General features: G+C 39.6%; 1 protein-coding gene across 4 annotated transcripts in view; it reads left to right on the top strand.

Annotated features, from left to right (window-relative positions):
* The window catches only part of LOC131360348 (cAMP-specific 3',5'-cyclic phosphodiesterase 4D-like), a 77,387-nt gene that overhangs the window by 5,308 nt on the left and 50,501 nt on the right, over positions 1-21,578 (top strand). For 2 of the 4 annotated variants that reach the window (XM_058400719.1, XM_058400716.1), the window contains exon 3: positions 10,078-10,295. In XM_058400719.1, the coding sequence (XP_058256702.1) occupies positions 10,078-10,295 (218 nt within the window). Of the gene's footprint in view, positions 1-10,077; positions 10,296-13,279; positions 13,878-21,578 lie in introns of those variants that run through there. The other 2 variants (XM_058400718.1, XM_058400721.1) reach the window with 2 other exon arrangements.

Genomic DNA, 21,578 nt, shown 5'->3' with positions numbered 1-21,578 from the left:
ACTGTTTACCGCTGCTACAATAGAAAATATTTTATAATTTCATTCCAAAGCATTAAATTGAACTATAATATTAAAAAATAAATCACCACATTAAGCAATTAATAAATTAAAATTGTAATTTTCCAAATGTAATTTTTTTGGCAATAAGTTTGTGTCAGGTTTCATCACATGACCTTGATTGAAAATTATTTTCCTACAACCCTGTTACGATTCAGTTCTTACATAAATCAGTCAAGGACAGAATAATCAGCATCAGTAATCAGTACCTGGAAAATAAATAAATAAATAAAAACCCTCTATGACGATAATGAATGATGATCAGGCACGCAGGGTCGTACTCGATCTCAGAGGAAACAAAACAAAGCAATCAGATTGATGTAGATGAATTAATTGTTACATTGCATATCTTTGAATATTTTGTTTATAGTCATTACTGCTCATCAAACCCCGATGCCGTTAATGCATGCTAATTTGCTTTGTAATGGCCTTAATTTAGTCTTTTAATCAGATCTGTTTTGACGATGACATTTGATGAAGAGATTCCCTGCTGATGCTCCCTGAGGGGCGAGGAGTTCATGACACAAACAGAAGTGTCCATGTGTCTTCTAGTTTTATTACCGTGTTGTTGGATTTATATGGAGCTAGAGAGGTCATGTCAGAGTTAGAAATAATCTCTTCATTTGTGCACTGAATATTCAGGCAGAGTTCCTGTAGGGTGTGTCAAGAATGAAAAAAAAATACATGTTTTATCCTTTAAAATGAACCGGTGACCTGGACGTACAGTATATCAGCAGTTATTGGGTCGAAAAAAGGCTAATGATTTCTGTTAGGGCCGTTAGTGAAAAAAATAAATCATTTGAGTGACAGTAAAAGAAGACGACATGACAGCTGATAAAAGCAGCAGATTCTCCAGGTGATGCAATATTAATAATCTTTTAATAGTCTAAAATCGTTATGAAGACATCCATCCATCCATTTTCTATACCCGCTTTATTCCTAATCAGGGTCACGGGGATCTGCTGGAGCCTATCCCAGCACACATTGGGTGAAAGGCAGGGGTACACCCTGGACAGGTCACCAGTCCATCACAGGGCCACACAAAGACATACAACCACACACACTCACACTCCTATGGACAATTTAGAATTACCAATCAACCTAATGTACATGTTTTTGGACTGTGGGAGGAAACCGGAGTACCCGGAGTAAACCCACGTAGAGAACGGGGAGAACCATTGAACCATGTATATGGTCATGCCAATAAAGCTTACTGAAATTGAAAAAAAAAAAAAAATTTAAATTGAGAACATGCAAACTCCACACAGAAAGGCATTATGAAGACAGAATAAGGTTATCCTGCAGTGAATAGTATGTAGAACAACTAGATCCAATAAAATTCTACTTATGCTTGGATTCGGGAATATCTGATTTAGGAATTTGACTGGTGAAAAAATGACAGAAGATTAATTCATTTCTGATTGTAGTGCGTAAAAAGCTGCTTGTTTTCCAAATTTCGGATCGAAAATGAAAATTACACAACTGCAATGTACACGGACCCGGCTCCTACGGTTAAATTTAATTTAATGCTAAAATCGTTTCCGTGATTGAAATATGTACTTGTGAAATTTGGTGTCTACACAATAACATACTGGTATTTTGTTGGGTCGAGAGTACATTATTTATCTTTACTGGTTATGGAGAGGGATATGTCTATTTTAGTTTTTTCTCTCTGTGCTCCAACACTTTGTGCAGTTGTGTTTATTATTACTGTAATATCTGCCCTGAATATTTATTGCATAATATGGCACCAGGGATCATTCACTTAAACAAATATTACACGAAAATACTCCAATTTTACAATAAATGCAGTATATTTCTTTTTTTAGTCGTGTTAGTTCGTGTTACTGTTGCTGGCTGTGTCTTTCATCTATAGACCTCTAAGTCAACACATACACACACACACACAAACACACACACACAAAATAAACCTGACAGTATACATGAAAAAGCACTCAAACCCAGCTATTCAGGTTTCAATGGTTTATCTGTCACATGTGCATTTCTATGTAGACAAAACAAGAGCGTACAAAATATACACATGTATGTGTTAATGTCATATGCGTGTGTGTTATTGTTAGTTGGAAGGAGTCGGGGTTCTGATGATTGGGGGAAGAAGGTTCTCCCTAATATCTCAGTCCTGGCCCTCTGGTTGTGGAAGCATTTTCCTGGATGTAGCCATCAAAACAGTCTAATGATAGGATCCTTTAAAGTCTTTCCTGCTCTAGATATCCTTCAGGCTCAGAAGGACTGACCCAGTGATCACCAAGGTGCTTAAGCTGTTCACTTGTCTATATCCTCCATTGTTCCCTTTTGATATCCACAACCGGTTTGTTAGGCCTGTTGACATGTAGGAACAGGCTGTCGGACAGGGACCACAGGGATCAGGTCACCACCACAATGTTATCTGCAAAATTCACAATGGTATAGTGTCAGGTGGCTAAACAGTCTTTTGTGTACAGCAGACAGATTAAGACGTAGCCTTGGGAAACTCCACCAAAAGTCCACAACAGCCTCAACAGCAGAGTGAGGAGCAGCTGCCCAAGCTTACTGTACAGCCCAAGGAGGACCTTGTTGTTGAAGGTGGAACTGTAATCAATGACTAGCAGTTTCACATAGTTCCCCTGTCCTATATCAAGATGAGATAAGATGGTGTGAGGTCATGGGAGATGGCGTCATCCATTGGTCTGTTTGATAGCTGGAGTGGAACTGGAGTGGGTCAAGTGTGCTGGGTAGAGAGGAGGAGATAAGGTCTTTGATGAGTCTCTCAAAGCCCTTTATCACCACAGTTGTCAGGGCCAGTGGACGTTAATCATTCAGCTCAGCTGGAGTCGATGATTCAGGCACAGGAATGATGGAGGATCTCTTGAAGCATGTAGGGACAACAGAATGTGTCACAGACAGATTGAAAGTTGTGGAAAAGCACTGGGCAGATTCAGCAACATCAATGGTGAACTTTGTATAGAAAAACACCATTCAGACAAAACTTATGACCACCTGCCTAATATTGTGTTGGTCCCTATTTGGCTGCCATAACAGCCCTGACCAGTCCAGGCATGGACTCCACTAGATCCCTGAAGATGTACTGTGGTTTTGGCACCAAGATGTTAGCAGCAGATCCTTTAAGTCCTGTAAGTTGCGAGGTGAGACTTACAGGATACTTTTTGATATATACTGACCACTGCAGACCGGGAACACCCCACAAGAGCTGCAGTTTTGGAGATGCTCTGATCCAATGGTCTAGCCATCACAATTTGGCCCTTTTGGTCAAATTCGCTCAAATCCTTATGCTTGTCCATTTTTCCTGCTTCTAACATCAACTTTGAGGACAAAATGTTGACTTGCTGCCTAATATATCCCACCCACTAACAGGTGCCATGATGAGGAGATCATCAGTCTTATTCACTTCACCAATCAGTGCTCAGAATGTTATGGCTGATCAGTGTAATTAATAATATTAACCAGAGAGTATGCTGTAGCATTACAATTACCCTTTAGTAGAATTAAGAGGCTCAAGCCAGTTTCAGCATGACAGTATACCTGTGCACAAAGCAAAGTCCATGAAGACACGCTTTCCGAGGCTTCTTCTGAGTGGAAGATCTCGATTTATCCTGCACAGAGCCATGACCTCAACCCCAGTGGGATGAACCGGAATGCTGACTGGCCCCCAGGTTTCCTCACCCTACATATGTGCCTGATCTCAGTAATACTCTTGTAGCTGAGTGAACACAAATCCCCACAGCAACACTCCAAATACTTCTAGATTTTCCAGAAGAGTGTTATAACAGGAAAAGGGGAAATAATATGGGTGTAATTGGTCATGTGTCCAAATACTTTTGGCTATATAGTGTGGTTACATGTTAACATGATGACGATGATGATGTGTAGCTTACACCTTCCTGTGAATGAGTTATTGCTATAAAAAAGATAATATAAGGGCCAGTATTATTGTCCATTGTTATAGGAAATTAATGGCCAATCAGATTTCAGAAATCAACAATTTAAACATTTTTAAAGGCTTACTGTTCAGGAAAAAGATATTTGATTTGGTTTAGTCATGGACCTCTCTCTTTTTGACAGCCCCAGGTGTCCCCTCTGCCCCCAGATAAAATCAGTCACGGATGCTAAAATGCATGTTGCTTGTGCCTTATTGCCGAGCAGATGGAGGCACAGTCAGACCTTACTCCCATTCTGTGGTGACTCTTACACTGCAGGCTTGTTTTCATAAATTCGTGTTGAAGAGAAGCAATAAAATAGGTCAGATCTGAATATTTAATGCAAATACTGACTTCATATTAAACAATGCCGTGTAATGCACAGGTAAGAGTAGCTATATAACATAACTCTTCTGAGGTGGTGTTAATGTTCATTTGTCAGGTTTTGTAGATTTAAAGTGAACACACACTGAATTAAGCTCACTAAAAATACGTCACATCCATCAATAATAATAGTACAAGCTTAATAGGTACAGGCAAACCTGGACAAATGTTTTGACAAATTTAGTGTAAATCTAAATCATCACTTGTTTGCCAGACTCTTAGTTTGCCTTTTAGTGCTTGAAAGCAGAAAGCAAGCGTCGGGTGCATAGAGGCAGATCTGTGTGTTTGATTTGTTCAAAGAGCATGATGAAGACTGGGACACTTTGAGTGGCCGGCTAAGCAATCAGACCTTCCAGATTTATTCATAGAAAACATGGGAGACAGCAGGTCTAAAAAATACACCCAACCTGAGTCGTGCAGTGGGCTAGCATCCATACCTGACGCTAGCTGGAAGGGAGAAAGAGAAAGCAAAACTGAAACCAAGCGTTAGCATACATAACCATGTCTGGCTAATCAGTTGCTAGCAAAAGACTCTGATACAATTACAGGTCATTTTAAAATACTGCCACTCTGAATAAACAATTGGTGTGTAAACAGTTCTCTGGCAGTCTCTGCAGAGTAATGTATATACTAGTATTTACTATCTTTTGTCTTTTCTGTGATACTTTAGTGAATTGAATGGATATGGAGTTGACTGTTATGAACTGTTTGTTCAAGCTTGCTAATGTCATCTATTACAGTTTGCAAGCTATGTGACAGATTCCCAGTGCTGCCGTAGCTGCATAAGTAGTAGGTGTAACTTAAATACACTGTAGATGTATCTGTCTGTTCATTTCAATAACACTGAACCCTACTACCATGCTGGAGACACTAGAAACACAGAAAAAAGTCGAAATACATCGTCAGCACAGTACTGTCAGCATAGTCTGGATTCTGGCACTGACAGTTCATTAAACCCCAGCTATATTACTCAAGTTCATAATTGGTCTCAGATAGAGATATGCACAGGTCAGTTTTTTAAATCCAACACATGGAGTTATTATTTTTGTTTGTACCTGGTTATGATATATTTTAAATAACTGATTTTATTTCCTGACCTAATTTAAACCACCATGACCCTGACCAGGCAGTTACTAAGGATGAATGAATGAATGAATGAATGAATGAATGAATGAATGAATGAATGAATGAACACAGTATATTCGTATCGTGCTGCTTGTTAAAAAAAATAAAACTCTCCTGCTCCATGTCAACAGCCTTGTGTCCAACAGGATCCCAATTGCAATGCATGCCTCCTTTTCATATCTATATCTGCATACGTTTAGAACCCATCTGTTCATTCTGAATAATGTATAATGTCATATCCCTACACTGAAGCTTTATCACATTTTATTATTTTGAGGTTTGCTGATGTACTACTTTTTCTTCTTCCTCTTTTGCCTGCTTCCATTACAGGTCACCAGAGTGGATCACTGATATATCTTCCACATATTTTGATTTTTTTTCATATTTTGATCATTTTTATACAACTGAGCAATTGAGAGCACAGCAGTGGCAGCTTAGTGGACCTGGAATTCGAGGTCACAACCTTCTGATCAGTAGCTTTACACCATAACCACTAAGCTACCACGTGATTCTGAAAAGGTTTCATACCGGATTCCCTTCCTGACACTATTTCATCCAAATTTGGGAATGACACTGAGCATGCACTGGCTTACACAACCCCCAGTATCCAGCTTGGTTGTCCTGCCCAGGAACTAAACCCAAGCCTCTGTGGTGAGAGCGTGGGATACACTGATGGATGAATATAAGAGGCATGACGATTTCCATGCTTGGCGTTAATTGCATTACATTAAACAGATGGTACTGAGAGGCACTGGCATCCTCACACCACACATGATTGTATGTAAGGAGGAAAACCTTCAGCAGGCAGAAGTAATGGAATGTTGGGAGAGCGCTCCGAATACAACCAGGTCTGTTATTCTAGGTCACAGAGATGTAAAGGCATGCATTGTCGAGTTAGCTGTCCTTACTTCCACACTAAAGCTTCATTGTGGACATCATTGTGAAATTCCAGAGAGCTGGAATTGTCAAGATCCGCTAAATCAATTAGTCATTAAGCTGATGTGATGGACTTTATTAAGCATTTTGGAGCATTTTTTAATAACTGAAGGAGAATTTCCTTGATCGATATTATTCCTATATATATGTATATATAAAAAGGGATTTTAATTCAGTCATCGTGATTGGCTCACTCCTGGTTTTCATTGCTGATGCTATTGATCTTTTCTGAGAGCTCTGTCTCTGCCTAATATATTCTCTTTGCTGATCACCTGACCTTGTGCCTGCATTATGCTTTGGGGTTTGCATTGCTATTTCATCTGATCTCTTCAATCATTCCACTGAAATTCAGCTCCATCTTAACTGTTTAGTGCTTCAAATATTCCTATCTGTATTTGGAGTATTTCTGCAGTATTTTCTTACAACTGTAGTTGTATTTGTTTCACAAATAATAAACAAGCCAGTAACCTAATTTTAAACCAGCTAATATGTAGGCAGGCAGATACTAAGGATGAATGAATGAATGCTGTAATTGCAAGGCTTTTTCTATTACAAATGTTGTTCAAATCTGCAGGGAAAGAACCTCAAGTACCTAGTATTCTTGAAGCGAGCTGACGAAGTGATAGACCGTTTCTGTTCCCTTTCAGTTCCAGTAAACAAATCCACTGAATAAGGTATTTATTGTCAGCCAGTGAATCGCCCGTTTCAGCATGTACTGACTCATAGTAAAGAACCGGTCTTGAAAGATCGTCATAAAACTATCCCTAGTTTCGGTTGACAACAATCATACTCTGTTGATTTCCCCTCCAGGCTTACATGTCAACATAGCAGCTGTACCCAAAATATTGTCAAACTGCTCGCTTTGCACCTTTGACACCAGGTTTAACTTTTCTTTGAACCTAATTAGTTACTAACATAACAGGCAGCATTTACAGTATGTGACCCAGCTGACAGATGACTTGCTAATAGGGAACGAGAAATTTACTTTTGTCACATCTGAGGTAAAGGATTTGTGTTTCTTTAGACATGACTGTTTCTATAGTGGCTTTAACACTTTTTAATAGTTTGACACCTCTCAGGCTCACAGAGGCGACACAATGTAGATGAGAAAGGTTAGAGTGTGTGTGTGTGTGTGTGTGTGTGCGCACCCATGCTGGTTGAAACCGCTTTATTTATTTCCAGGAAACTGTGATCACACAATTTTTGCTTAGGCAAGCTGGGCTGTGTTTTAACCACACCGTCTGTAGAATTGTGTTGTTTATATTGGGATTCAAGTGATGCAGATAAGATTTATTAAAGAACAGTTTAATCATGCAAGTAAGATTAATTGTGTCTACCTACTGTGTGTATTAGGTCTGGACTTGATGAGGCTTTATTCTATAAATATCACTTGAGTATGATTATGATTATGATTATGATTATAATAATAATAAATAAAATGCTAATTATAATTATAATGATGCTGGGTTCAAGCCCTTATATATATATGGATTATGCCACGAAGCTTTAATAGTCTTGAGTAAAATGAGTGATATATCAATTCTGAAAAACATAAAACACATAATACAACAATTACTATGTTTAGTGAACCTGTTCAGCTATGAAATATTTACACCTACATCCTTTAAATAAATAAAATGAGAATTCCCTCCGGTGTTTTGGTCTATCACTAGCCACCAGAACAGCTTCAGCATGTTTGGTGTAGATTATACACACACATCTCCTGAAGCACACTGTAGGGATGAACTCTATTATTACAAAAGATATTCCCTGGGCTGATGTTTTGATGAAGGTTGAGGAGCGATGTGTAGCACGTCAGTGTAAAATCTCTCATGATCTTTGCAATAAAGTGCAGTGATGCGTCCCTTTAAGGAATTTTTTTGCAGCAAAATTCCTGAATTGGGGCATTTTTCTTGCATGGTGTGAATCCACCTGTCCCTACTGGTTTTGCCTTTAATTTGTTACCCTTCTCAATTGCTGTTTTTCCACACCACTTTTCAATACTGCCACCAAATGCTGCTATTAAATAAGTGTATATATGTTTACTTTTTTTTTTTTTTACAATGTACTGTATAATATGGAGCAATGGAAGAAGCTGGCCTGGTCTGATGAATCACGTTTTCTTTTACATCACGTGGATGACTGGGTGTGTGTGCGTCCCTTACCTGGGGAACACATGGCACCAAGATGCACTATGGGAACAAGGCAAGCCGGCGGAGGCAGTGTCATGCTTTGGGCAATGTTCTGCTGGGAAACCTTGGGTCCTGCATCCATGTGGATGTTACTTTGACATGTACCACCTACCTAAGCATTGTTACAGACCGTGTACACCCTTTCATGGAAACGGTGTTCCCTGATGGCTGTCCATCAAGTATAGTAGCTGGAATTGCTTAAAACCTTCACAATCATTACACAGAGCTGGGTGTTTGTAACTTTTTCCACTGACCTAACACATTCAGGTTGATTTTATTGGCAGGTTAACTTGGTTTTGACTTATTTTAACTTTAGGTCCATGCCTGCATCACTTTTGTCCAAATTGCCTGGTTTCCTTCACCTCCAAAAACATGCCGGTCAGTGGATTGGCTAGGCTAAACTGCCCTTAGGTGTGAATAAGTGTGTGAATGTGTGTTTGTATGGTCCATTAGCGCCCTATCCAATGTGTATTCCCTGTTTTACACCTAGACTTCTGTGTAAAACCTGATCTCATAGACAAAAATATCTACAAACCCCAATGAACAAGGGAAATGTGTTCTTTTTACATTCTCTCCCCATTTTGGTCTGGTCCCACCAACTCACTAGCTATCTCCTATCACATGACATCTACAAACCAGCAAGGGTGGGGCGAGCATGTGCTTCCTCCAAGACACAGAACTGCCCCCACGCACTCCGAGGCAGATGCTATCTGCTCTATTCTGCATGCATGATCTCCCAGACACAGACGAGCTCCACGCTTTTCTGCTGTGCCGCTTGAGAAGCAGTGGGATTTAGTTTGATTTCATGTGCTACTCATAATCTTTACCATCATAAGTTTTTCCTATGTAATCCACTTCATGCAAATTGTTAGAAGGAAAAAGTTTGTGTGCACAAGTACACAAAGTTCTTACAAGCTTCCTGTGGTTTGTCCCTCTGGGGGAATTCATATGGTTCTAGTGTAAATAGAAGCCTATAACAAAGAGTTTCCCTTTAGGGAGGGTTCGGAGCCATTTTATATGGAGGCTGTCCAAGAATGACTTGAAGCATATTTTTTCTGTGTTTTTTTTATAACTTCTAAATGTAAATATAGACCTACAAGACTGGCCTGATGGCCGACAGACAGTTTAAAAGAACCACTGACACTGGAGACTCAGGTAGACATAAAGACACAGTTTATCCTTTTATTATTTGGCTTAGATTATATGGATATCTGAGAATTAGTCGTTACTATAGAAATAATAATATACTTGAATGACCGTATTACCATGAGCGTGTCTTTTTTGCACACTAAACACAGTTCTTTCACCATTAACACTATCCTATACATTATGATCACTCATAAATGATGGACATTATATTATGTGACAGGAAGTTTGTGTAATTATTATACAAGCACAGAAATCAGTTTGGTCATCATTTCTGACTGTATGTTTGCTTACATCCACAGAGGCGCCGTGATTCTCTGGGTTTTTGTGTACCAGAGTCAGGGGCCAAGTCAAGCTATGCTGTGCGCCGAAGGTTCTCAGGGCCACTACTGCTGCCCCCGCTCTCACGTCGCCACTCTATTCTGGACACCAAGAAGCTGCTGGACCTCGAGGCTCTGTACAAATCAGCCTTGGCCAACCTTGAGACACCAACTTTGGATGCTAGCAACAGTAACTCCAGGTCAGTGATTGTCCGTCACACTAGACATAGCTTCTTCTGGATTTAGCTTTGAATGGGGATGAACACTGGACACTGGCATGGTGCATTTTTTACTACTGCATCAGTTTCATCCAATTTGTCTGGTTTCGTTCACCTTTAAAAACAAGCCGGTCAGTGGATCGGTTAGGCTAAACTGCCCTTAGATGTGAATGAGTATGTGAATGTGTGTTTGTATGGTGCATTAGCATTCTAGCCAATGTGTATTAACTGTTTTAATCCCAGATTTCCTAGAAAAGGTGGTTGGTTGTAGCACAAGTGGTTAAGGCTCTGGGTTGTCGATTGGAAAATCAGGGTTCAAGCCCCAGCTGCCACAAAAGACCAAAATTTTTCACAGATCAGGCATAACATTATGATCACCTGCCTCAATTGTTGGTGCCCCTATTCTGACACCTTTCTATCAGAACCAGCATTAACTTCTTCAGTAATTTGAGCAACAGTAGCTCGTCTGTTGGAACGGATCACACGGGTCAGCCTTCTCTCCCCACGTGTATCAATGAGCCTTGGCCGTCCATGACCCTGTTGCCGGTTCACCACTGTTCCTTCCTTGGACCATTTTTGATAGATACTGACCACAGCAGACCGTGAACACCCCACAAGAGCTGCAGTTTTGGAGATGCTCTGATCCAGTGGTCTAGCCATCACAATTTGTCCATTCGTCAAACTCGCTCAAATCCTTACACTTGTCCATTTTTCCTGCTTCTAACATCAACTTTGAGGACTTTGTTATGGCTCATCAGTATAAGTGAATAAATAAAAACAGAGACCCCCTGGCTTTGATTCACATACTCCAGGGGGCCAAAGACCTCAATGTTGTACTATAGAGTATGCACCTTGGGAAACAGTGGGTTTCTGTTTTCAAAACTACTAAATCTAAAGCCAGTAGATACACAGAACGGACATTTGGACTCATCATAAAATCTATTTAAATGTCATTACATAAACATACAAGTCCAGATATTCTTCTCTACAGTTATTCCTTTATACCAAATTCAGTGCAAGAGGTGATATCGGTGATTGTGATATCATCTGAGCAGCAGTCTGTTGTCTCTTACTAGTGGAGGTTACAGGAATTCAGCTGCATTATTATGCTTTCGTGCATGTATCTGTATATCTCATTACTCAGTATGGCTAGGGCTTGCTGACACAAAGCAGCCATGCTGGAGCCAAAGGCTAGTGGCTGTCTTAGATGCAGATACCGGATCAGAACGCACAACAGGAAGCCTGAATTGCTTGTTTTGCAGCTGCTCATATAACCCCCCCCTCCACACACACACAGACACACACAAATGAATGTTAATTGCTGGTCGGATCAAATGGCAGGGAGATTAAGTGGGAGAAAGGTCAGCAAGACAGTTTACAGGGTGGTTATGCCTCTCAGGTGTGTTTCTTCCTCTCACTTAGTGTGTAGCTGTTCATGTTTAGCATTAAAATTTAAAGCAAGAGCATCCATCCAGACACAATGACTGAAATTGTAGCCGGGCACAAATCCTGACATTCGTATACTTTAAAAGACAAATGTTGTTTATTTAATGCTTTCCTGAATTCTTTATTTTATTTTATTTTATTTTATTTTATTTTATTTTATTTTATTTTATTTTATTTTATTTTATTTTATTTTATTACAAAAGAAAATAATATTAATGTAAAACTCATCCTGTTGATCCACCCTTCTGAAGACAGAAGGTTCTATGTAGAACCCTATTACAGAGTGTTTCCCTATCAGGAAAGTAGAACCTTTTTTTTTTTGGTTCCCTGAAGAACTTTTCAGTAAATGGCTCTTATTTCTTAGTGCCACAAAAAACAAACTAAGAACCTTTTTTGCAATGGAAAGGTGCCACAGATGTTAGAGGTTCTTCATAGAACCATATATTCTGTATGGCCCTGTAATGAACCCTTACAGAATCCTATTAGAACCACCATTAGTAGGATACCAAAACCCTCAAACATTTAAATCACCATCAAGAACATTACACAAAGAGTTTAAGGTGCTAAGAATAAGTAAGAGTAAGAGTACTTAAGAGTAATGGTTCTTGTAAGAGTGATTCCGTAGAAGAACCTTTTTTGTTTTCATTAAGAAACTTATGATTAATGAATCTTTTCCTGTTGTAGGATGATTATTCTATTCTATGAATATGTTATATTCAATTATAACAAAGAATCATGGACCAAAAGTTTCTTGAGGTAACCCAAAAAAAGATTTGACCAAGGTTCTAGATTAGCTTGACCTTTTTTAAGAGGAGTATATATACATATATATATATATATATATATATATATATATATATATATATATATTCTTGATTGTGATTTGAGTGTTTAAGGGTTTTGTTGGCAGTTGTTTATTATGCATCTTTCATTTCCCAGTTTTCTTTTATTTTTATTTATTCATTTATTTAGCTATGCAAAGCACTTCATATGGGCTTTGTGAACAAGATGTAAATAAATTTGCCATGCCTTTTTTAAGGGTTTTTTAGGGCTTTGTTCAGTTGTATTTATTATGATTTTATTTATACATCGTATAGCACTTTTAGTGATTAGACATTGTTTAAAAAAGACAGATTTACAGAAATACACGAGCATACACGATATATCAATTCTGCAGTAATGAGCAGGACATCAGAGAAAATCTATCTATCTATCTATCTATCTATCTATCTATCTATCTATCTATCTATCTATCTATCTATCTATCTATCTCTCTCTCTCTCTCTCTCTCTCTCTCTCTCTCTCTCTCTCTCACTCACTCTCTCTCTCTCTCTCTCTCTCTCTCTCTCTATATATATATATATGCCTGACATGACTCTACTTTGCTTCTGATGTATGTCGGTGATGCATTGCATACACACCACGCGCACACACACACGCACGCACACACAGATGGAGTTGGGGGTTCGTGCGCGTGGTGATGTAACGCAGGCTGGGCGTCAGTTTGATCGCACTGATTCAGTTTCTCCACTTTTTAGTCAGCCGAGCAGATCGGAGGACTCACTTGAGCTCTGAGCAGAACTGAAGCATGGACTGAGTCAGCTCGGTGCGCTTTACGGACAGTGTAGTAACCTGACTGGCGAATCTTCTTCGAAAATCGGATCGCACATAAGACTGAAACGATCAAAGCCATGATCGGATTATTTGTTTAAACGACTTGTGGTCGGATAGAAATTCAGCGCACTTGTGTTTGTTTGCAGATCAGCTTTTGTTTCGTGCAACTTTTTTTTGTTTTGTTTTGGCCTTCCGAGTTTCAGCACCAGCCGCGTGTGGACAGCTCCGGCCGTGACGGTCATCTCACTTCCTCTGTATCTTTAAATATTCGAGCAGTGTGTAGTTCAGCAAGGAGAGCATGGAGTGCGCGGCGCTTACTCGGGAAGGTGCCGGTTTCGCCAAACCACCTAAACATTTGTGGAGACAACCTCGGACTCACATTCGCATCAAACAGCGATATCACTCAGACACCGAGCGCTACTTGGCTCGAAACAAAACTGTGGAGAATCACCGGCCCGGACTCAAAAAGCCACGCATGTCCTGGCCATCATCTCTACACAGACGGTAAATTCTGCAGTGCTCCATGCTTACAACTCTTTACACTACAGCGCACAAGCTTTAAAAGCCTGTTTTTTGTGTGTGTCTCACCAGGTCTTATTAGAAACAACTAAATAATTAAATCAGTCTAACTCTATTACACTGTTCCATCATTGCCTCAACTTGCCTCAGAGGTCTGCACTTCTATTCATTTCTTCAACACGCTTGAACATTAGGATCATACACCTAGATTTCCCCCCAAAAAATACTAAATTTGCCCTTTCTTTAAATGGGCTCTTTTGTTATCGATCTGGAGGTGAACAGGACTTTTACATTGCACATAAAAAATTATTTGAATAAAGCTTACATGCTCACATCTTTCTAGGTAAAACACACTGCTGATAAATATTCATATTATGTTGTTAGCTTGATCACCAATATCTGCACACATACACGTTTATCTGTCCTTTATATCTTTCATAGGCATAAAAAGCATTTGACTGCACCGTGTACTGTGCATGAGACCATGAAAATTTCTTTTTATTTAAAAAAACGTGCATAATAAATGTTTAAAAGTACAGCAACAAGGAAATGTACCATTTACTGCCTTTGTGTATTTTGTTTGTTTGTTTTTTTGTTTTTTTGTTTTTTTCAGGTAGCGTAAGTCCAGCTGGATACAAACAGTGTGACTAGGGACTTGGCAGTGATCATAACAGAGTGAGACAATATTTGAACACCACTAGACAATAGCGAAAAGGAGAGCGAGCATAATAGAAACGTGCGTCGGCCACTTAGCTTCGCCGGACTCGTGGTTTATCGCCTTGGAAACACTTTCGCCGTACTATGCAAAGACAAATGTTGCTTATTTTTGCTCTTAAATGCAGGTTATGCAAATTTTCCTTTCTCAAGTGTGTGATGAAAGCTGGCACTGCTGACTGTCGGGCATTGAGTTTTCAATAGAGAGCCAGAGGTAGGTGTATGAACATGACTCACAGTGCTCGAGCTTCTTATATTTATCTACTTTCTTATTTTTTAATATATTAACGCTGAATTCCTACAGCCCCATGACATTTATATCCCCCCCACACACACTAGATGACTCATAGACAAGGTGTAGAAAATAATTTGAGGTCATTCAGCATATGCATGAGGCATCATCCGTTAGTTCATTCAAGATATGTGCTGTTGTTAGTATGAGTTAATATTATGGGATAGCTGCATGTCACTGGAGGCATATGTATGTCCCTGTGTTGTGTTGTAAAGGAACAGTTTGTTTATGTATATTTTTTAAAGATCTTTACTTGAAACTGATAAACAGAAATCCGGGGAATTCTGGGTTGAGTCGGCAGACAGTCTCTCCTCACTTTTTCCTCGTTATCTTATGCAACTCAGATCTTTTCAGAAAGATCTCCGATGGAAGCCGGAGCCTCCTGGTTCCGTGCTGTCATCCATCCTATAACATATTGAGCTGCAGCCCCACATGAGGTCCTCACACGAGGCAGCTTGCGCGGGTCTCCCACTACGCCGCAACCCTTTCCTCATCCTAAGCCATGCATTTGTCCTCTTCACTACATTCTCACCGCAAAATACATATACTGTATAACGAAGATTAGGTACACATGATGTTGCTGGTCTGTTTTCTAGAAAAATAAAGTGGAAGCCGGTCAGTGATTACAGTATGCTTTAAGTTTATTGGAGACGAACTATCATCTTCCTTATTAAAAATATTGTTTTGTTTATTGTTCTGTTTATGAGAAACACATGCCTCTAGGCGGTAAACAAAGAAAGACAGATTGAGTTTATTACATCAAGAGGTTCTTGGAACAACAGATAAATAAATTAGATGTGAGATTTATGCAAAAGATCATGCCACTATTCAGTATTACGGCACTTTATGAAGCATTATGTAAAGAATGATGACAACACTGGAGGCAAAAACCTATTTAAAAATGATATGACTCAAAGCCAATCACTAAAGAAAATTGTTTTTTTTTTGTTTTGCAAATTGCAGTCGGATTTAAAAAGCGATTCAATTTGACGAATCATTTCGGATTAGTGCTGTGGTATCAATATGCTGAAGAAAGCTGAGCTTATATTTTAACCTCATAGCCCATCTTAGTGAACTACGGAAATGGCATCGATCCCCAATTTCCTATCGGCTGCACACTGTGTTCTTATCTGCGCCATGAGAATGAAAGAAGTCATAAAGCATGTGATGTGCTATAAATGTTACGTTATTGTTTTATTAATAATACAACAGTGGTACGTTACCTGCTTTTTAAACATGATCACCTGATCCAAAAAAAGAGTTGTTGTCCTTTATTATCTTGTGTAATGGCGTAATCTGATCACATCTATATCATCAAGGAACTCATGTCAGGTTGTGTGGATATTTAACACTTTGTCATCCTGAATAATGCTTACGCTGCAGTTCTAACATCGAAATCAATATTAATATCATCATGTAATATAGGTAATATACCCAATTGTCAGCTCGTAATTTGTAGAAAATGATTCAGGATGCATAGACGTAAATTTAGACCTCATGTGGGGCTAAGGACAAAATGTTGACTTGCTGCCTAATATATCCCATCCACTAACAGGTGCCATGAGGAGGAGATACTCAGTCTTATTCACTTCACCTGTCATAATGTTATGCCTGATCTGTGTATATATATTTCAGTAAAAAGACTTTCCTTCCTTGAAACAGTATGATTCTGTTTATTTCATTTCTCCATGCAATTTCATTGCGATATTTGCGAAAATCAAAAAGAACATCATTATATTCAGAAGCCTCAGACACAAGCGCCTCAAAAAAAATGTTTTTGGTTACATTTTTTTGTTGTTGGATCTGACTAAACCTTTGGGAGCTTTCCTGTTACTGTCTCACTTTCACACCATGTGCAATAACGAGGACGTGGATTAGATGTATATTTGGCCTCACACTCTCGTTTCAACACAGCTGCTGCGAACAAGCGTTAACGTGAAGGCAGGAATACGGTCGTTTGTATAGATTCCTCAAGTGTGTTGAAAGGAAATGACTCGCTCGTAGACTCAAGTCACACTTCATTAACAGCCAGACCATCTATTATCATCGTGTCTCTTTTAACCTTTAATAGCTCTCATCTTCTTTGTTTAATAACTTTTATCCAACTGTATTAATTCTCATAGATGTGGATCATTAATTTAAATTTTATGTAACACCAGGAGTGTGAGTGTGTGTGGTTGTCTGTCTATATGTGTGGCCCTGTGATGGACTGGTGACCTGTCCAGGGTGTACCCCTGCCTTTCACCCAATGTGTGCTGGGATAGGCTCCAGCAGATCCCCGTGACCCTGATTAGGAATAAAGCGGGTATAGAAAATGGATGGATGGATGTAACGCCGGTTCAGGGGACTTTTGCTTTTAAAAATGCTCTTTTTAAGATCTTTGTGTATTGCTCAAGCACTTTCTGCTTAATCCTGCTTCTCAAGGCAGATCATGACTGATGAGCTTTACACAATCCCACCTTCCCAGCAAGTCACAAAGCCACACTGAGAGATGCAAACTGTATAAGGAAATAGTTTTGACATCATACAAAATATTCCACGTGTGTGTGTGTGTGTGTTTCAGAAGTTCTTCACTGCAGTGTATATCAGTGTTCGGTATATGTAAAGAAAATATTTTCGTATTTTTAAATAAATTCTTTTTCCTGATTAGTGGAAGGCAACACGTTTCATTTGGTGCATTCTTTAATGTTCCCCTCGTTGAGCTCGTCTTTTTGGTTGTTGTTTTTTTTTCCCGTGCAAAACATTCAACAGACTGAGAGAACATTTTGCTCTGTAAACAAGCAGTCATTTTTAAAGCCCATTTGCCTTTTAGACGTTTTCCACCCTGCTGTTCTTTATTCAATCATTTTTTTATGATTTGGGATGAATTGAGTGATTTTTTTTTCCTCACAGCTCGTGCACAGTACAAGCCCAGGCTACACTTACCGGCATATTTATTAGGAACACCTGCCGTTGATAGATCACATTTTTCCTCCACGATGACTGATGTGAACATTAACTGAATCTCTTGACTTGAGCATCTGTATGAATTTATGCACTGCGCTGCTAGACATTTAGCTGATCGAATAATTGCTTAAATGGGAAAGCGTTCAGGTTTTCATATGAAGTGGTCAGTGAGCATAGGATTGAAATTGATTGTGAACATACACATACAAGTGCAGCTTTATTAAAAACAGTATTATCAGTGCATTCAAGTCCTTTCAGTCCTTTTGGGAAAAGTATTTCCTATGAAAAGAAGAGCCATAATAAAATAAGCAAAGGCCACTTTGTTGTAAATTGGCAAGATGCAATGTTGTTTGCAGACAGAAAATACAGGAGAAGAATCTCTCTCACCAGTGTATCACATTTCGACTAATGTATGCTGCAATGTAGATAATCATCTCAACATTTTCACCACATCCACATCCTCCAGTACAGAAAAACACTTCCTCTTCCCCTCCTGCATCATCTAACATATCAGCCACTGCTTTTTATATTTGAAAAGATACTTCTCATCTATTCTTTGATAAACAGCCAAGACGGGAATGGCAGAACTGGTTGCATAATCATCCATTACTGTTGGGTTTGATAACTGATCCTAGCTTATTTAATGGGCCAGCTGCACCCTGCTACCAAACCATCAGCTTGCCACTTCATCTCTCTTATCGCATACATCATACAGCCTTTTCCTATTACCTCCTATTATCTTTTAGAAATGTGACAGGCTGTCAGGAAGGTGGAAATCATGGCGGGAGTTAGAACCTGAGATGATGTGGGTCAGTAAGACAGGAACAACATCAGACCCACTGATTGGCTCGGATGTTGTTCCTGTTAGAGTCTTCTCACTCTGAGGGGAAAGAAGGTTTTAATCTGTACCACTGTTTGACACCAAATGGTACAAGCACATTTAGTGCACTTCTTTAAGCTTATTGAAGGAACATATCAAGAAAAAGTAGTAGTAGTAGTAATAGTACTCAATTGTTCTAGTTGTGGTAGTAATAGAAGTAGTAGTAGTACTAGTAACAGTACTCAGTTGTTCTAGTTGTTGTAGTAGTAGTAATAATACTTGTCACAGTAGTAGCAGAAGTCCTCACATTAGTAGTAATAGTAATAATGTAGTAGTAGCATTAGTAGTAGTAGTAGTTGTTGTTGTGATGTAGTAGTAGTGTGTCTCATCAGTAGGGTTTGAAAGCAGTTGGCTGACAAACAATTCTTTACCAAGAGCTAAACCTTTGACAGAATTATCAGAAACAGAGGCTTCCTATCAGGCGCATCCTATGAGGCACATTATATCATTTTATTAGATCAGATTCAACGTTTTAGATTAGATTCGAATTTTATTGTCACTACAAATGGGTACAAGGCAACGAAATGCAGTTAGCATCTAACCAGAAGTGCAAAGCAGTAGTGAAATATATAAACATATGTGCAGATGCAGATATACTGAAAAAAGTGTATATACACTATATTGCCAAAAGTATTCGCTCACCCATCCAAATAATCAGAATCAGGTGTTCCAATCACTTCCATGGCCACAGGTGTATAAAATCAAGCACCTAGGCATGCAGACTGTTTTTACAAACATTTGTGAAAGAATGGGTCGCTCTCAGGAGCTCAGTGAATTCCAGCGTGGAACTGTGATAGGATGCCACCTGTGCAACAAATCCAGTCGTGAAATTTCCTCACTCCTAAATATTCCACAGTCAACTGTCAGCTGTATTATAAGAACGTGGAAGTGTTTGGGAACGACAGCAACTCAGCCACGAAGTGGTAGGCCACGTAAACTGACGGAGCGGGGTCAGAGGATGCTGAGGCGCATAGTGCGAAGAGGTCGCCAACTTTCTGCAGAGTCAATCGCTACAGACCTCCAAACTTCATGTGGCCTTCAGATTAGCTCAAGAACAGTGCGCAGAGAGCTTCATGGAATGGGTTTCCATGGCCGAGCAGCTGCATCCATGCCATACATCACCAAGTGCAATGCAAAGCGTCGGATGCAGTGGTGTAAAGCACGCCGCCACTGGACTCTAGAGCAGTGGAGACGCGTTCTCTGGAGTGACGAATCGCGCTTCTCCATCTGGCAATCTGATGGACGAGTCTGGGTTTGGCGGTTGCCAGGAGAACGGTACTTGTCTGACTGCATTGTGCCAAGTGTAAAGTTTGGTGGAGGGGGGATTATGGTGTGGGGTTGTTTTTCAGGAGCTGGGCTTGGCCCCTTAGTTCCAGTGAAAGGAACTCTGAATGCTTCAGCATACCAAGACATTTTGGACAATTCCATGCTCCCAACTTTGTGGGAACAGTTTGGAGCTGGCCCCTTCCTCTTCCAACATGACTGTGCACCAGTGACCAAAGCAAGGTCCATAAAGACATGGATGACGGAGTCTGGTGTGGATGAACTTGACTGGCCTGCACAGAGTCCTGACCTCAACCCGATAGAACACCTTTGGGATGAATTAGAGCGGAGACTGAGAGCCAGACCTTCTCGTCCAACATCAGTGTGTGACCTCACAAATGCGCTTCTGGAAGAATGGTCAAAAATTCCCATAAACACACTCCTAAACCTTGTGGACAGCCTTCCCAGAAGAGTTGAAGCTGTTAGAGCTACAAAGGGTGGACCGACGTCATATTGAACTCTATGGATTAGGAATGGGATGTCACTTAAGTTCATATGTGAGTCAAGGCAGGTGAGCGAATACTTTTGACAATATAGTGTGTATATATATATATATATATATATATACACAAAAATATAAATATGAATATACAGAGAATATGTATGACTATACAGAATGTTTATGAATATACATAATATATATATATAGATATATGAATGTACAGAGAATACATACAGTGATGTATTGAGGGGTTTATCAGATTGAAGGGGGGATATTATATTTCATACCCCATGTAGTGTATTTATACAGGAATATGAACCCAGCGAAGATCTGGCTGAAGCCTAAGTAAAGCACAAGCTTATCGCATGGGAATCTTTCCCTCTATAAGGAACAAACAGATATAATATCACTTCCACTTGATCGTATAAGATGAATGTCGAATATTTAGGATATTTGTAACTTGATTGCTTCCTGATAAGCAGTGATGGGAACTGAGAATCTGATGTCCTTCCTATTCTAATGATCATGAGTATGCTTTAGGTCTGTACATTTATATGATTAGGTTATAATCAGGTTATATAAAAGGTGGGTCTCTGTAAACACTTCCCGTATCCTGTTCGAGTGTACCTTCTAATCCGTCTCGACCGGTGGATAACAACACAGTACAAGCATGACCACATGGTACAGACAGGAATACTGAAAGCAATCTGTGTGTTACAGAGCCTCTGGGAACAGGCAGTTATAATGAATCAACAGCATGTCAGACATCCTGCTTAGTGAAAGAATAGCCCAGGAGGCTTATATAAAACACCGGTTAGTAACAATCCAAACTTAAATTAGCCGCATTTGTCAATCTGATAACACGACTGGTAGCTAGCTGCGAATTTAGCTCTCCAAGGGCATCACCTGGACGTTTCCTCAATATCACTGTAGTATAAAGCAACATATTTTCTGCTTTCAGGCTTGCACTTGAGGGACGTGATCCAGATTAAGCCTCAGACTAGTTCCTCTCACCTTTTCATGGCTTGTAAATGAGCTTGATATTCCACGGTGGGTTTGAAGATGTCTTGAAGGTGTGGTGTCCTGGTG

The sequence above is a fragment of the Hemibagrus wyckioides genome, linkage group LG10 (assembly GCF_019097595.1).
Source record: "Hemibagrus wyckioides isolate EC202008001 linkage group LG10, SWU_Hwy_1.0, whole genome shotgun sequence".
Classification (NCBI taxonomy): Eukaryota; Metazoa; Chordata; class Actinopteri; order Siluriformes; family Bagridae; genus Hemibagrus; species Hemibagrus wyckioides.
This window is presented reverse-complemented; position numbering and strand designations above follow the sequence as displayed.